This window comes from Callionymus lyra, chromosome 11, assembly GCF_982586985.1.
Source record: "Callionymus lyra chromosome 11, fCalLyr1.hap1.1, whole genome shotgun sequence".
NCBI classification, from domain to species: Eukaryota; Metazoa; Chordata; class Actinopteri; order Syngnathiformes; family Callionymidae; genus Callionymus; species Callionymus lyra.
Window position 1 is genome coordinate 24,871,866 of NC_141828.1, and position 17,307 is coordinate 24,889,172.

At 36.3% G+C, this 17,307-nt stretch overlaps 1 protein-coding gene across 4 annotated transcripts in view; it reads right to left on the reverse strand.

Moving 5' to 3' along the window:
• Positions 1 to 17,307, reverse strand: part of LOC148069709 (A-type potassium channel modulatory protein KCNIP2) — a 111,017-nt gene that overhangs the window by 17,881 nt on the left and 75,829 nt on the right. The window contains exon 1 of one of the 4 annotated variants that reach the window (XM_087801987.1): positions 15,448 to 15,553. The exons of the other annotated variants lie outside the window; for them this stretch is intronic. Coding sequence (XP_087658113.1) covers positions 15,448 to 15,553 — 106 coding nt within the window. Of the gene's footprint in view, positions 1 to 15,447; positions 15,554 to 17,307 lie in introns of those variants that run through there. 4 annotated transcript variants of the gene reach the window in all.

A 17,307-nucleotide genomic window follows, 5' to 3' on the forward strand; every position in this document is an offset into this window, starting at 1 on the left:
CCAAGTGTCCACCGGCAAGGCCTCGGTTCAGCTCACTTTTAATCGTGTGGAAGAGGAAAGGGCAAGGACCAGACGTGACATGGTGCAAGCGGAGGTTCGAAGCAGAGAAGAGGCGAATCGGACAGCTAGGGCAGTGGAACAAGGTTCCCAGGTTAGCAAGAAATGTGGCGACTGGAGCCCTATCTCATCTCCTTCCTCTTAAGGTCTGTGTATGATAGGGTCCTTCGACCTGCTCAGATGGGGCTCAGAGAGAATCCAATCTGCAAACTCTGCCGCCAAAGGGGGACCCTGGCACACATACTGTCTGGGTGTAAAACAGTTTTAACCAAAGGGCGGTATAGGTGGCAACACGATAAAGTCCTCCTCTCACTCGCGGACACCATAGAGGGAGAAAGAGTGTAGAAGAGAGCAGCAGGTACAACCCCAGGGAGAGCAATCACCTTTCTCAGCGAAGGTGCCAGGTCCACTCCGGCAGCAAGAAGGATGTCCAACATCCTTCAATCTGTATGCTCCTGGGAAATGAGGGTTAATGAGGGAAGGAGACTGCAATTCCCAGAGGTGGCCCAAACCACCCTCCGGCCTGACGTCGTGCTAGGGTCAACCAGGGACGAGAAAATAATATTGGTTGAACTAACCATTCCATGGGAGGAAGGCTGCGAAGTTGCCCATGAGAGGAAGACCTTAAAGTACCAGCCCCTTATCCAGGAATGCAGAGACAAGGGCTGGCAGACATGGTTGTTTCCCGTGGAGGTTGGATGCAGGGGTTTTCCAGCTAAGTCAGCATGGCGATTGATGTCAGTTCTTGACGTGGATGAGCGGAACAAGAAGCAAGACGTCTGTGGAATGGGGGAGGAGGCGGAACGCGCCTCATGTTGGATCTGGAGTAAGCGTGAGGAGGAAGGCTGGAGGCCAGGGGCAGGTGGGCAGTGAGCTGGCCACTCACTGCCGGCCCACCACCCAGAGAGTTTTGTGGTTAAGGTACGAAACACCCAGTGAAGGTTCTGCACCACCTGATGACATCAGCTCCTGGCCTAAAGTTACAGCTGCCTTCTAAGGTAGTTGAAGAAGGCACCCACAAGTATATGTAAATAGATCATTTAAAAAAAATCAAGTACCATTTAAAAGCCAAAAAAGAAAGGTTTAATGAATTTAATTCAGTGCTGTTGAATATGTATAATATATAAAGAAGCTTCCATTTCCTTTGCGTGTGAAAGTTCGAGGAAAAACTGCTAATTTGCAGATTTTATCTCTTTTATTGCTTGTGGTCCTGCAACGTTTCCCCCGAAGCACTGTATATTTATTTTTATATTTTAGTGCTGAATTTCTCGATAATAAAATACAAATCAGCAAAATACATACAAACAAAATAAATACTTCAACTTGTTTTAGGGGACAAAAAAGGTCTACGGTCCTTGTTATTTAATATTTAAATATGACTTGTAAAGAAAACTAGGGACAAACAGTCCAAACTCATTTATTGTGTTTGCTGTAATAAACATGATACGCTTCATTGATTTACTCACAAACACAGCTCAAACACCAAATCTGGCCCCGAGGCCGGACTATGATTTATGAACCATGTTTAACACTGGATCCACTTTTTATTATGATTATTTTTAGTACTATTTCAAAGTTAATCTTGTTTATTATTTTATCACAGCCTGGTATAATACTAAAATCTATTTGGTTTTGATTTGAAAATGTTCTTATAAGTGTACTTGGTTGGTTCATTCTTATTATTAATTTTATAATTTTACTTTCATGAAGGCCACACGTGGCCCCCGGGCTGCACTTTGCCCAGATCTGCTTTAATATAGAGACTCAGAGTGGCCTCTAGATTCTCATCTGGAAGTCCAAGACCATCAAGACTGCGGCTGGAGAAGAGAGGCCAGGAATAGCCTTCCAAAGTATTTTGTGAACTCCGTCATCAACTTATAATATGATAAAAAAAAGATGAAGGACACCTCGACGATGACCTCGTCAACATGTTTATCTTCTTGTCCTTTTTGAGCTGTTGGGCTTGGTCCAAGAAAAGAGTGATCATGGGACAAAGAGGGAGAAAGTCGGGGCGAAGGGAGGACCAGGGGGAGCTTCTTCTGTCTCATGAATGATTAATGAATCTCTGACTCGAAGCTTCGCGAGTCGAAACCTTCAGAGACAAACATTTCGACCAGACATCAAGAAATGTGGACGTGAAAAAGCCGCTCATTTTTGCTTCTACGAACTGTGTGTGAGTTATGGTGACAATGGGAGGCGAGAGTGGAGGAAACAAAAGGCTATTTTTAGCCGGGGGCGTCCGCCACCTTGAATCTTATGAAGGAACCTCATCATCAGTCAATAGCAGCTTCTAATTGCTGCACAAGAAACATCTCGGCTCTCAGAACAACACGTCGTCGCTGACGTGACGAGCAATCATCGAGAAGAATGATCTCGTCAATCGTGCAGGAGCATAAACTCAGCGTCACAGTCCAGTGAACAATAGTCCATCTTTAAATAAGTGTAATCCAATAGCAAAGACAGTTTAATTTAAGTTTTGGACACCTTTAATCTAAAATAATATTTTACTATTATAATAATAACCGCACGACAGCTGAAACTAAACATAAGATACAATAACCATTTAATACATACAGTGAACATATTGAAACATAATCATACAATAATAATGAAATAATACAAATTAAAAAAAGAGTTAAACTGTATAAATAAAAACTATAATAATAAAGAAATTGGAATTTAAAAATATAACTAAATGTTTCATTGTCTTATGATTATCCTAGCGTAGTTCACGGGGCAGCAGCTTCAGCACAAACGCCCAGATCTTCCTCACCCCAGTAAAAGTACAATTAAAATTTGTAGAAAACAGGCAATGCACTAAAGTTTGCGTACAGTAAAAACATCAATGTAAAAATGTGCCTGTTGTTAACTGAACCTAAGCTTAGTGAAACACAAGTCACATTAGAATGGGGTAGATGGTCTTCAAAGTCTTGTGTTAAAGCTGAACTCACATCCACAAGCTGCAAATGTTTTCTTTTACTATTTAGTGGGTGGGGCATATAAAATTATACTAGTACCTTAAGAATAATGAATATAATTTCACATTTCAATTGTTGAAACTTTATATTTAATTTAAAAGGCAAAACATAAAAGAACATGTATTTGTGAATTATTGAAATACAAAATAATCTTATTTGTTTGTTTAAAAAACGGATTCAAATTCTTAGAAAAAAACCACCAACTTTTCAATTAAAAACAAAATAAAGTTTCAACCTTTGAAAATGTTAATTAAATTAATTATTAATGAATTCATGTCAAATTCAATCAATCAATATTCTGATGCCATTGATATACTTCCATAGAGACCAAGGTTGATTGAGATATCACTTATCCAATCATTTTTAAAAGGACAATAAAATGATTGGTCAAGTTTTTACATTTCATTTTTACATTTAAAATTTTAATTTGTATTTTTAGTCTTCTTCCCAGCTTGACTATAGGAGTTGAGTCTTTTTTATTGTATTTTATCTAACAAATAAAAGTTGATCTCAGACAAAATGTCTTTATAAACAACCTAAGCTCCATAGTTTTGCAAAAAAGATGACATATTCAGGCCAGGCGTTGACTTTCACCGAGTTGAATGACGGATGAAAGTGTGTCAGATTAAGGCTGATTTCAAGTGTCAGTCACTGAACTGGAGATGTTGGATCTTTTGCTTTTTGTTTTTTTTTAGGTAACAAAGAAGGACGTGATGTTCCTGTGATAACAGGACGACGACGCTCACTGACCTTTGACTATTTGCTGTCTTTTTTAAATATAAAATGTATTTCACAATAAAACAGCACCACAAAATACAAGCAGCATTCATTTTATATCTGGAACATTAAAGTGTGCTCCTAAGGGTGTTAGAAAATCTTGACAAACTTAAATACATCACCATATTTTTTCATTTCTTTTCATGATACTTTATGAATATTTAAAAGCAAGACTTTATTTTGTTAAATAACTTCAAATTAACAAACACACTGCTTAATTGGTGTGTTGCAATTGAACTTCTGACAACAAGGTGGCAGCGGTCGTAACATTCTAGGCACCAAAGGAACAGTGGAACCTTCTTCAAGATCAAGGCGTTGACTGAGGATAAGAGGATACAGTTGACTCCAGCAGCATTTTAAGCTGATGTTTGGACATATTTTGGTTTCAAAACAAAAGAAAACAGTTACGACTTCGTCAAGAGTCATGTGGTCTGTAAATTCTGCAGTATTACAATATATTACAATATATGATACATATTTATTGCCAGATTCTTGCCAATACACAACACAAGTGAGAAGAAGGTCAACGAGCTCAAGGCTACACTCTAAACCAAAAAAAAGCACAGAAGACCACAGACATCTGCCAAGCAGCTCATTTCCAACCTATTTTGAGTCTTTCTTAAGCCAATAAAATTGCTCTACATTCATTACTCTATCTATTCCATCTATAATTCGATACCCTTTTTAGCATCGAAATTCAATTGATAGCAACAAGCTTCACAGGACAGCAGGGGGCAGTAACGTTCCAGAATCGGCTTCCACAACATGTTTTTTTTCAATCCAGGTTTAAAACCTCCTCTAAGGACATCTTAAACAGCAGGAAACGTATATAATTCAAAGTGATTAAAAGATCCTACATTGTTGTGTGAATAAATGCTACTTAAGATGAGTCGGTCTCTCCATTATGTAACACAGACAATAAAAGTTGGAGGATACTGGATGAAAAGACGCATTATAGCATAAAAAGTATAATTATAAAGCAAAGAAAATGCTAAAAGCTCCTCTCTGCACCACTCCACATAAATCACAGTGCACTTAAAAGACTGTCTGAGTGCAACTCTATGGAGTACAATTCTTCACTTTATACCTTCAAACTAATAGTAAGACGAATGTTTAAGACATCTTTAATGGCTCCACATTTGATTACAATTTTTGTTTAATTTCAAGCATTTACGTAATATAAATCATTATCATGAAGCATGAAGCAGGACCTGACTTGTGCAAGCTGCAGTCTGGGGGCCACATGTGGTTCTTTAACTAAATCGATGCGTTCCTCGCCAGAGTAAAACTACAAATTGATCATGTTGAAATAAAGTACATATGTAGTATTTGTGACGATCTACACCAAACATAACTTGTTAAAGTTCTTTGTTTTAGCACTTTATTTTATCTTTTCTACATTGTTTTTTAACCTATACTATTTTATATTAATCCTGATGAGACTTATTTTTCAGAAAAAATTGTAATGTATATTAAATAAGGTGATTTTAAATCACATTTACGTTTCTTAAATGATTTACACTCAGGAACTTTAAATATAACATTTTTAAAGTAAGATAATGTTACATTTCTCTATTTACCATTTGATATGATGGAGAATTCTTAAGAACTGTAACTATAAGGTTGTTTTTTTCCATCCCATCTTTCTTTTGGCACCTAACAGAAAATGGTAAACCGCAGATTAGAGATGTCAACTTCTACACGTGTAAACAGTTACACAGATAACAGACCATAATCGTTAAGAAAAATCAATAAGATAATAATCTCCTCTTTAGTTTCTCACAAAGGTAAAAATGCCTGCAAGTGACCCGGAGCTGCTGTTTACCAATGAGGGATGTGTGCTTTGGTCATGTGATGTATGGTGTCAATAAAGTTTTGAGACATTGACAGTGACGACGCACAAGCATTTATGAATTATTAATTAAAAGATATGACAAGTAAAAGCATTGTATTCATACAAGTGTTTATTGTACTTATAGAGGGATTTAAATGTTTGTAAATTTCAAAATAGTAGAATAACTCCTTTTTACTGTGAACCCAACAGAAACTGTCAAATTGAAGTGCACCTTATGGTAAAAATACAGTAAATAAAGTTACATGATTAATCTGTTACGTTGCTATAATTTAGTACCCTTTTGAAGTGGATCTACATTAAAACATTTGTTTTTGTCTAATAACTACTGGAAGTTTTTTGCTGTAATGGGATTAGGAGATGTTTGAGAAGGAGACAGAACCCTCTAGTGGTTATGCAGCACAGCTTAGTGGTCACACAACGGTCACTAGCCTAGAAAAAGATTTATAGGTTTTCCCCTCTAGGACTGAGTTTATGTCAAGCATTTGTCCTGAGGCTGCTCTTCCCTTGGTTACTTCCTGGTTTAGAGATTAAAAAAGGTCATGTAAAAATGTTACTTGACTACTTTTAATAAGAATGTGTTTGATTGATATGATCGTCTTCCTTATTTATGGTGAACACCAACCGACTTTTCTCATCCACAAGATTCAAACACACTTTTCATCACACACTAATTGACACAAACAACTGTCATCAATCATTTTTGATTGACAAGCTTTAACAGTTCACTGGCAGTTGATGTCATTTTGCCTAACTTACTCTACATATTAATTCCATCGGGTTTGCTCGAGAAGTTTCACCACAAAGTGTGTCGTTGTCGGTCCATTTTTGTCTGGCATCTGTCAGCTGTGGCAGTGCATTATGGGACAGTAATGAGTATTTCTTTTGTGAAGAATCATTGAACCAAAAACACTCTATTGAAGAACAATGATTATTCTTATCAGTTTGAGCAACATCAGGCTAAATCCAGTGTTGCTTTCAAACCCGACAAACACTTCTGGAAACTTCCAGTAGTATCAACAGCCCCGACACCAAACCATAACAATATTAGGTTGGTAAGTCTCAGATGATCCGTCAGTTTGAAGCATTGCTCGCCTGAAACCGAAAGTAATTGAAAAACTTCCATATTTAGAAACCCAGCTCAACAATTAGTCCTTTCAGAACTGATGAAGTGTCCAAAAGTGTGAGTGAGTGCATGTGAGGAAGTGAAGTAGTGCGAGTCAGTAATAAATGACTCTTGGCGAGACTATTTCCAATTAAAAACATCAAAGTAGAGATCCTTTGCATACCCCATTAGCTCTCAATGTGGGACGACAACAGATCATTTAACTGCAAGGTGCTGCGAATGACATTTCTGGGGCCTTAACTGGGAGAAAATGTGTCCAAAGACACTCTCATGAGGAAAGTATCAGCTTGTTATGTGTCAATGAGAGCTGAAGTGTGGAAGAACATCAGTGTCATAGGAATATTGAATGGTTAAACTTAGCCTTGACTTTGAAAAAAAAAAGAAATTAAGCGTTGAACAATCTTTTTCTTTTTTTTTAGAAATAATTGAATTTGATCATTTCTATATTTAAAGGTTGAATACCAACACTTTTATGTTGAGTTTAAAATATTAAAAATAGAAAATATTGAATTGTTTTGATTTTATTCATCCGTAATTGGAATTAGAATATCAAACTCTATGCATAAAAACATTTTTTAATTTTGTAAATATTTTTAAAAAAAAGATTATTAAAAAATTCATCATAATAGCACACATTTTACGATATAAATGATTGAATTATACAATAATAAAAACAAAATGCTAAACAAGAATACAAGAAAAAAATGTAAACATTTAATTGATTAATTCAACCACTTACTATTCAGATGGCACTTAAACACTTCAATAGCTGAGGGGTGTAAGAAAATATCGATACACTTAAGTATTGGGATTTTATTTTTTTAAAGTATCAATATGTAACAGCAATTTACAGATTTATTTTTAATTTTGATTTTATTTTGATTTATTTTTGATTTATCAGATTATCTTGATTTTAAAGAAGTGTCTATAATATCATTGTTGTTTTTTATTTTTGGGTTGTAATTAAACTTCCAGATGGCAGAACTCATTACATCATATTCGGCTAATAGGAACAAGGAAATCCTGAGATCCCTGCGATGACTGAGGACAAGAGGATACAGTGGACTCTAGCAGCTTTTAAAGCTGATGTTTGGACATATTTTGGTTTCAAAACAAATTAAAGAAGTAATGACATCGTCAAGAGTTATGTGGTCTGTAAATTCTGCAACACCAGAATCAAGTACTCGAGAATACTACAAATATATCTTTGTTAGTTATCAAAAAGTTAGTTTTCAAAATAAAATAAAAATTCAATCATGTATCAATCGATGTTTTCATCTTATATAGTTGTATAATACAGCTGAGACAAGTAAAAAGAGCAGCAGAATCCACCTCACATTCCTGGCATCAATTGACGTGGACACCTGAGGGGGGCAGTGTAAGGTAAGAGTCGGACGTGAGCTGCTCGACCAACTCTTTTCTTTGTTGTTGCCCTTCATTTAGATTCAGCAGCAGAGCAACATCCAGAGGGAACGTAATGAAAGATCACAGGCCTTTAACAACACCGTCGCACACACATTCCCTTAACTGCAGAAGAATAGATACACATGGCTCTGCTTTTATGACCGGGTTCGGTAAAAAACAACAACAAAAAACGGCCGACATTAATTCATTCTCTCCCAGCACTGACGTGTTTGTGCTCTTCTAAAGGCTTCCTGTTTTGGAGCAGTGTAAAGCACTCAATAACAATCGAGTTTGCATTGCTCACAACAATCCTCTAAACATATTTCCATCCAAGCATAAGCACTGCTGTTGCTTCCTGCCAGGAGGGAAATCAGGTGGAGCGTCTTAATGGATCCACACAAAGAGGGAAAAACTTTAAAAGCAGCTAAAAGGGTTGTTAGAAGCTGCAGCTTCATAGTTCCGCAACACATGATGAGAAATCGAACATAAAAATGCTGTTTAAAGCATGTTCCCTTTCATAAAGCATCCTTTCTTATATCAATATATATATAGTGTAGATGGCAGCATTTTCCGCAGTTAAAGGAACAATAAAATCTTGCAAGATCCTGGCGATGACTGAGGACGAGAGGATACAGGTGACTCCAGCAGCTTTTGTTTGGACATATTTTTGTTTCCAAACACATGAAAGAAGTTAAGACTTAGTCGAGAGTCATGTGGTCTGTAAATTCTGCAACACCAGAGTTAAGTACTCGACAATACTACAAATATATCCTTGACTCAGGGCCCCTTCAGACAGTCTTTTATGGCGTCAACTATCTTTGTTTGCCGATGATACGTTGATTTGTTTTATGAATGTTTCGGAGGAGTTTCAAACTTCTTCTACAGTACAGTCAAAAAGTGAAGTCATGTTCTTCCTCAAAAACTATCCAATAAAAGTTCATATCTCCAATGATATAACTCACACATTTCTCAAATTTGTGGTTCTATCATTACATCACAAAACGCCTTTGAAACACAATTAATTACTGATGATTTGGGCAACACACACATAAAACCAGTAATTCTTCTTTCTAATGTTAAAAATCAAGTCACGGGCCCTTCAACATGCTCAAGAGCACGTGGGCAAGGAGTAAGCATGAGCTGCTAAGCTGCATAAATCTCCAGTGAGCCCGTTCGGCTTATTCTCAAGGACAGGTTTGTGTTGATTCATCATTACACACTTGAAATAAAGCGCACACTTCAGAAGACGTTTTTTATCAACACAACACAAACTGACGATGATCCTGAATAATACATGGAAAGACGGACACATAGAGACAGGGAGATGGGAAAAACAAGTTGTGTGTTTTAATATCCAGCTTCTGATCGTCGTGTCTCAGCTTCACTGCAGAGAGATCTGTGACAAGGATACACAGGACACACACACACACACACACACACACACACACACACACACACACTCTTACTGTGCTTTAACTCATGTGCTTAAGTTTGTGTGATCAAGAGTGTAAAGTGAAAATATACAAAATTATGTGTAGCCACTGTCATCTGGTCATAATCAACAAGACTCATCAGTGTCTATAAGAAATATATATATATATATATATATATATATATATATATATATATATAGGTTTGTAAAAAAAATAAATCAACAAATCTTATTCCAGACATGTGTTCAGTTGTAATGAATCACTATCTTTGAAGTGCACTTCTCAACATGACCTCCACGTGCCGCTAAAGGGTTGCAGCAGCTAATAAGTACTTACGCCTCCTCTGAAGTACACATTTATACTCTTACTTGAACCAGAAAGAAACTTATAAGCAATGAAGCGTAACATTAACATGAAGGAAAATTATTATTTTTCTCAAGAAAATCATCGACCTACAACATTATTGAAAATGAGTTCAACTAATACAAAGTTTACTAGATTTGCAGAATAAATGTAAAAAGGTGAGCAAACTGACGCTAGTTAGCAGGTGGCAGCAGCAGTTAAGAATGTGGAGAAAACTGAAAGAAGTACTGACAGAGTTGATGAACACACAGAGCCGTCAAAACATTGTACTTTTTATCTTTCAGAGGATTAATAATCAAATTATCGTAAAAATATGATCTTTATTGTAAATGCCAAATACTAAAAATAAGGATTTTCTTTTCCCTGTAGTACTTTTGTATCATAAACAACATTTTGAAGAATACCTTCCCCAACTTGAACAGAAGAAAGAACGCAAGGAGAGTGAACTGTAAAAGTCTATTTAAGGAAATAATCAGTCTTTGTGTTCAGAGATGTTTGCCACTATATTTTCTACACAAATGTATTGTGTGTCATTGTAGCATTTGTAACGGAAATATATTTTGAAAACAAGTTTTAATAAACAGTCTCCTGCCTCTAGTAGTTTTCTCTGCCAACTAAAAGTATTTTTCCACCAAATAAAACATATAAATCATAAATAATTTAAGGAAGGACGTGGATTAAATGAAGGACAGAAGAGTGAATTAAAGGTTTAACTTTGGTGTTGAGTCAGAGCTGACATTGACGTCAATAAATTGAAATATTCAACAGCTGTATCGTTCTTTTTAGTTTCATCTCTAATTAAAACATCCCATTATAGACAAACATGATTGACAATCAAAAAAACGAAAACATACATGAAAGATTTACAACAAAAGATATGTTTTCTACATTTGTTTTGTCAATAAAGCTTTCAAATATTGTCTGAATGTTCCGTCAAACCTTTAATGGTTCATGGTTACAGAATGTTTACTAAATAGTAACTAAACTTAATATGTTTGTAGTATTACTACACAGAGCAATCAATACTCTTCTGTGTCTGTTTACAATCATACTCATAAACACTCATAAACTTGGAACAAACCATTAGCCATTAGCTTTAAATCGACGCTGTAAACATCCAGACCTGGCTGCATTTAATTAGCTTTTTCCTCTACATTTGTTTCTCCGTAACTTCCTCCCGAGATCACAAAGTGTGAACATGTCGGTGTTTAATAAGGTTCAGAACGCTTCATTAAAATAATGTCTCACGCTCGTCTCACCAGGTAAACACCCGAGTACAGAACTCTTTAACCACAACTAGAAGCTGCTGACAACAATCTCTGATTCTTTATTGAAATATTTTATCACAACAATAACAAGATGGATGGATAAAAAGGTAAACAAGGAAGTGATCCAGAATCTTGTTAACTAGAAGACATTTTCCTTATGGAATCAAGATAATTTGGTTTTCATTTAATGAGCAAAAATGGTCAAATAAATGTGCTTCTCTTTGCTGGGTCTCCAACCTTCAGCTGTAATTGATGAGTCCAGTTTTGACGCTGCAGGCTTATAATCATGAGCAGAAACCTCATCTTAAAAATGATGTAATGATATCTGGAGAAGTCGTGAACCATTAACTGCTAATGAGTTTCCTCTAGAATAAAAAAAACATTCATTATAAATCCTGGATTGTTTTTTTTATTTTTATCAAATAGCTTTCATTTAAAAAAATCTTGACAAAACAAAACCTGGCATCATTTATAAGAATTGATGTCTAACTATACGACTATATGAAGACAAATTTACCACTGATTTCCTATATTTTAATAACAAACCCCCAATAGAGAAAGTATATTATTCCAATTAATAAATCCCATTTTAATCATGAGTTAAATATGATACATAAATCAGATATCATCATTTAAAGAGCCAAATATGTATGTTCCAGTGGTGGAAGATTCAGAAAGTTTTATATTAAAAAAAATAAAAGTCTTATATTAAAGAGAACACTGTTTAATATTAAAGCCTGGATGAGACTTTGTGAGATGAGGTCAAGCTAGTAAAGCAGTATGTTTTATGTGTCTTCAAAGTTTTTAAAATTATGTCAAAGTAGATTTGTCAGTAATATAACACACAAGTTTATTTATCCAAGCAGTGGCCAAAAAGATTATTGATGGTCAAGTTCATTTCAGTTCGGTTTTTTTGTTTGTTTTTACCATAACAGGCACAAAAACTTGATTTTAAATCAGCTGGAATACTTGGACAAGATTAAGTAGAATTAGCATCTCTTGATATGTTAATGTATATCAAAGATTAGTTTACACAATTTTTTTCTCTTCAGTAAATAACCTCTTGGCAAACTCCAGGTCGGGGGGGCTTAATCCAGGAGACAAATCATTCGATGTGGCCCGCTAGATGGTTGTCTCAAAATAAAAGTAGTTCAATGTTCATTTTACTATGGAAGAAAGATGCTGTTTTTTATTAAATAAGAAAAGTAATAAAAGTTTATTTGTGTCAACAATATACAGAAACTTTCAATAATAGGAAAACTGTCGAAGGAAATTAATTTAGGTAATTTTGTGAGGGATCATTTAGATATATTGAGCCTCCAATAATAAAAATACAATATTGCAATGAGACTCATACTTCCTGTTAAATTACCATAGTAACTTACTGTCTCAAACCTGCACTCCAGAAACAAAATACTTTTGGTTTTTCAAGAAAAAACTGTAGGATTATATTTGAATTGAGTCACAATTTCAAGATATTAAAAGACATATTTCATATTTAGACATTATTATTGTTTTTAATTAAGGCGACACCGTGTACACATTTGAAGAGACTCAAGATATAAAATTAGAGAAAAAAATCCCAAATTCCCACAGAACACAGACCTTACAATAAATGAAATAACACAATCTTAATCTAATTGTGATCAAACAGATAAAAAACATAAAACCTTGGAAGTGATAAACTTTTATATTTTACATTTAACAGACACCTTTCTACAAATCCCCTTAGAGAAATTTATTTTGTCCATTCACACACAATCACACAGCGATGGAAGTAGGCTGTGGCGCAGCAAGTTAGCATCAGGAGAAATCACGGTGTGTTTCACAAGTGTCTCAGGGACACAGTGTTATCCTGAGCCGGGGTTGAACCTGCAACTTCTGTAGTAGAAATTTACCAAAGCTGAAAAACTTACGCAAGAGTTATACTATGTGTAAAGTCACTTTACTAAAATGTATCTTTTAAAATGAAGTATAGTTCAAGGTCAACTAACGTGAAAACTCTCCTGACTCACATGTTTCAAATGTTGAAGTCTTCCTCTCCAAGATGCAGTAAGTCTCTCATCATGACCATGTTTTAAACTTTAATATAAAGTTCTCCCCCGTCTGAAATCTGGGCGAACGAGAGGTTACGAGAGCGGAGTGTATTATGACAATATAATGGCTTCACTCCTCTTCCAGCCAGCTATAATCACACCTGCTTTGTTTATGCAACGAGTCCCTTGGAGGTGGAGAAATCGGAATAGATGAAACCTCGATGTTTGATCAATCACAGCAGAGAGGGAGTGGTTATTGTAAACAAGATTTCAACTCAAGAAAAAACTAAGTGTTTTCAGTGGGCAGGGCTTAAGATCACCTTCCTATGTAAATACAGACACATACTGATGAGTACAAAAGAGGTCCAAGGTCAATTTAAGACACACATAAATCAAATTAGATCATCGAAGAGAAGGTACCAGTACTCATTCATGAACACATGGTACCCTATACCTATAGAGCCCTAATCTTATCTGGAGCTTGGAATGAACCCACAACTTCTTGGACCACAAGCTCTCTTTATTTATTTTGAATGTTGACCAGAGGTCAAGTGAGTCAGATCAACAGTCGATGATCACATGTGGAAGACGAAAGACACGTCGTCTCACCGGCGGACAACAAACTCCATGTAAAGGTCAAACAGAAAAATAATCTATTTCTTCGGTTGGCGAAGATCTGACGGCGAGCAGGAACACGGAGGCGGATCATTAACCACAACAAATGATGCCAGTTCCATCATTCACGAGCGAGACGATCGTCTGATGGTCATGCGTGTAGACGACTCTCAGAACACGCTCTGAGTGTCAAAGAACGGTTCATCACGTGACTCTGCGGAGCCTTAAGTAATACAGTCTCGCTGCCATCTGGACCGGGTCGCTCCGTGAAGAGGAATTCATTAGCTTAAGTACTCGCAGGAGTTGGCAAACACACTTGCTCTCCTCAGATCTGCCATTTTCCAGAAGGATTCGTCAGGATATGAGCTTCTGCTGCTTCGATCTGTCGCGGGCTGATGTTTGTGTAGATGCAGGTGGATGAAGACAAATGCAGGTGAAGACAGAGTTGATGAGACTGGAGATCTTTTCGTGACTCTGGGCTGAGTGGGGGAGTCCTGGGTCGGGTCCAGCAGTGACATCAGAGGAGCTCAAACAGCCATTAAGAAAACTTTTTAATCTGCAAGTCTTCAAAACTGGACCATGAAGGATGACACAAATCACAGCTCGCACTATTAAAGAGGAAAATCTTCAAACAGAGCACGACGCGGTGATGCGGCTAAAACGAGCTGAGCTAAGTGAAGCCTGCATTAATTATTGGATATCTTTTCTAGTACGTCAAAAAATGTGTTTAAAAACACCTAAAATTTAAACATCTGTTCCTGAATGCATCACTTTCAAATCCTTTAAGTGTTGTTTAAGTGGAAATGTATTTGTCTTTCCAAGTTCTTTTGCATAATCTCCTTGGCAGAGGTAGTAATGACAAGAGCGACTTAAACCTTTGACGAAAAGTTAAAATTATTGATCATTTCTATAGTTTTGTGACAAACGTTATTAGACTAAACGTTGTAGACTGTTGAAGAAAGTTGAATTACACTAACATGTAGAACCATTGGAATAATTCATGAAACTGTAAGTCTTGAATCATCTGATCACTTAATAAGTTTAAAAAACGTATTTCTTATTTTCAACAACTATGTGTAGCGTGGCAAGAATCTATAAAGATGCCTAATATGAACATTAAGAAAGAACTACGATTCAAATCCTCCCTAATTGGTTGACATCAAATGATTATTGAATGATTTGACTTTTTCCCCACAAATCAATAAGACCTTCATCTGGAGACTGTGATATTATCCACCACAGGTTGACCTTTGACCTGCTGGCATTATAATCAGCACTATGGTCCATCTTCAGAAGGTAATGAGCAGAGATGAACACGGAGGCCGAGACGAGTGTCTTCACGCAGCACTCTCTCAGTCCACGGTGGTATCGATCGGAGGGTAAAAGCCCACACTCGGGGGGGGGGGGGGGGGGGGCAGGAGGGGGTCTCACACGCGGCTCTGGTTACACGAGTGTGTGTGTGTGTGTCTGTCTGAGAGAAAGTGTCGGTAACTCTAAACTAAAGTGAGCAACACTGCGGATAGAAAAGTGGAGTTTACCTTCTCCTCCGACCGGCTCAAACATCCCAAACTGCTCCAGGACCTTGATGAAGAGACCCATGACCACCAGCACGGCGATCATCTCCAGACCGTCCAGAGTCAACATCTTCAGTCATCGCTCGTCCCAACCTCCCGCTCCGGACACTTTCTATCCACTTTGAGAAGCAAATCAAAATCCTGGAGCCTCACAGCTCCGGACATCCGATGTGTCCAGAAGTTTCTCCGACTGCCCCCCCGCCTCAGGCCTGAGGAAATGTGGGATGAGCTGCAGGTCTTTGGCAAAGCTTGTCAGGAAGTGAGAGGGAGAGAGAGGGAGAAGCCGGTGTCCCACACCAGCTCCACTCCCGAGTGAGGGGAGAGTCGAGGGGGGGGGGCATTACCTCCATTGATTTGACTGATGTGGTTTCCGCGGTAACGGGAAATGTATTTTTGAAGAACTAATGGAGGGAAATTAAAGTTTATTGCTCGAAATGTTACTTTTGGAAGCCCATAAGAAATGAATCACACTCTTGTCGTCTCTTTAAGATGAAACTTTTGCATCCTTTATACGGTTTCTGTTCTAAATGTCTTTTTTTGTTGCCCTTTTTTTTTCTTTACCTTTTCCTTTTTTCTGAGGCTGCACAATTTATCGAATTTTAATGTTGATTTACAGACCTGGTAAAAGTGGGGCTCGTTGACTGTATTTATGTGGCCCTCATGAGGTCAAAGATCATCTAGAAACTATCAGTTCTATTTAGTATTTATTTCTATTATTCATAATTACTCTCACAATATGATTATAGGTTTTTGTTGTAATACTTTTGTCACTTTGGAGTATTTATTTAATAGTGAATATTAAAAAAATATTTTATAACAGATTACTTTTTTTTTTAATAGTATATTTAGCTTGATTTCATAACTATATTTTATACTTTTGGGCTCCTCTGTTTTTGATTGACGGCCCCTTACAACAGTCACTGTATGAATTGTTGCTACTGAGGAAATGTAATAGCCCACCACTGGACTAGGATAACAAAACATAAAATATTCCTAAAGCACTACATTAACCTGCAGACAGCCAACCACTAGGGGGCCACAACGAGGTTGATACTTCACTAAACTGCCTAAATAAACAAGCGAGTAACAGAGGCGATGACTTGTTATTTGTTAAAAGATATGAGTCCAATGAATACTTTTGCACTTGCAATATTTCTCCAGTAACTTTTTAAATCGTAATAAATGTTATTCATTATCATTTAATAGCATTTATAATGTGGCCGTTAAGGGTGTTGACATTGTTAAGCAATAAAAGTAAAGCTATATTATCATTATGAAAACATATTTCCTAAATTATGTGTTGGTTCAATTTAGTAATGCCTTTTTAAAATGATTTTAATTGATATTATTTATTATTTTACTCGAAATAAGCAAAACACAAATGATCAATTGTATTAAAGTTTATTTCCATCATAGTTAATTTCATTACATTTATATGTATTTAATCACACACATTAAATTACACATACAAGTTTATGGATGATAACTATGTATGTATTTGAGTAAACATATTGGACGTTTTAATTGAAAGACAATAATCTTTGGATAAACTAACCAATACCATATTCTTGAAAATCACTGATGTACCTAAAGTAAAAATAGGAAATTCGATTGGAAGGTTCTGTACTAAACTCTCCTTGCAAGTAAAATTGTTGTGAAATCAGTTTCCTAACCTAACAATAATATAGGATATATTTTTTTTTTATATATATACGTTTAATACTTTTTTTAAACAGTAGTGCACAGCTACCTACTTCAAAATAATGTCTACTTATTTATATTTTTTCATTAGTATAGTGTTTTCTACTGCCAGTGTCTTTGCAA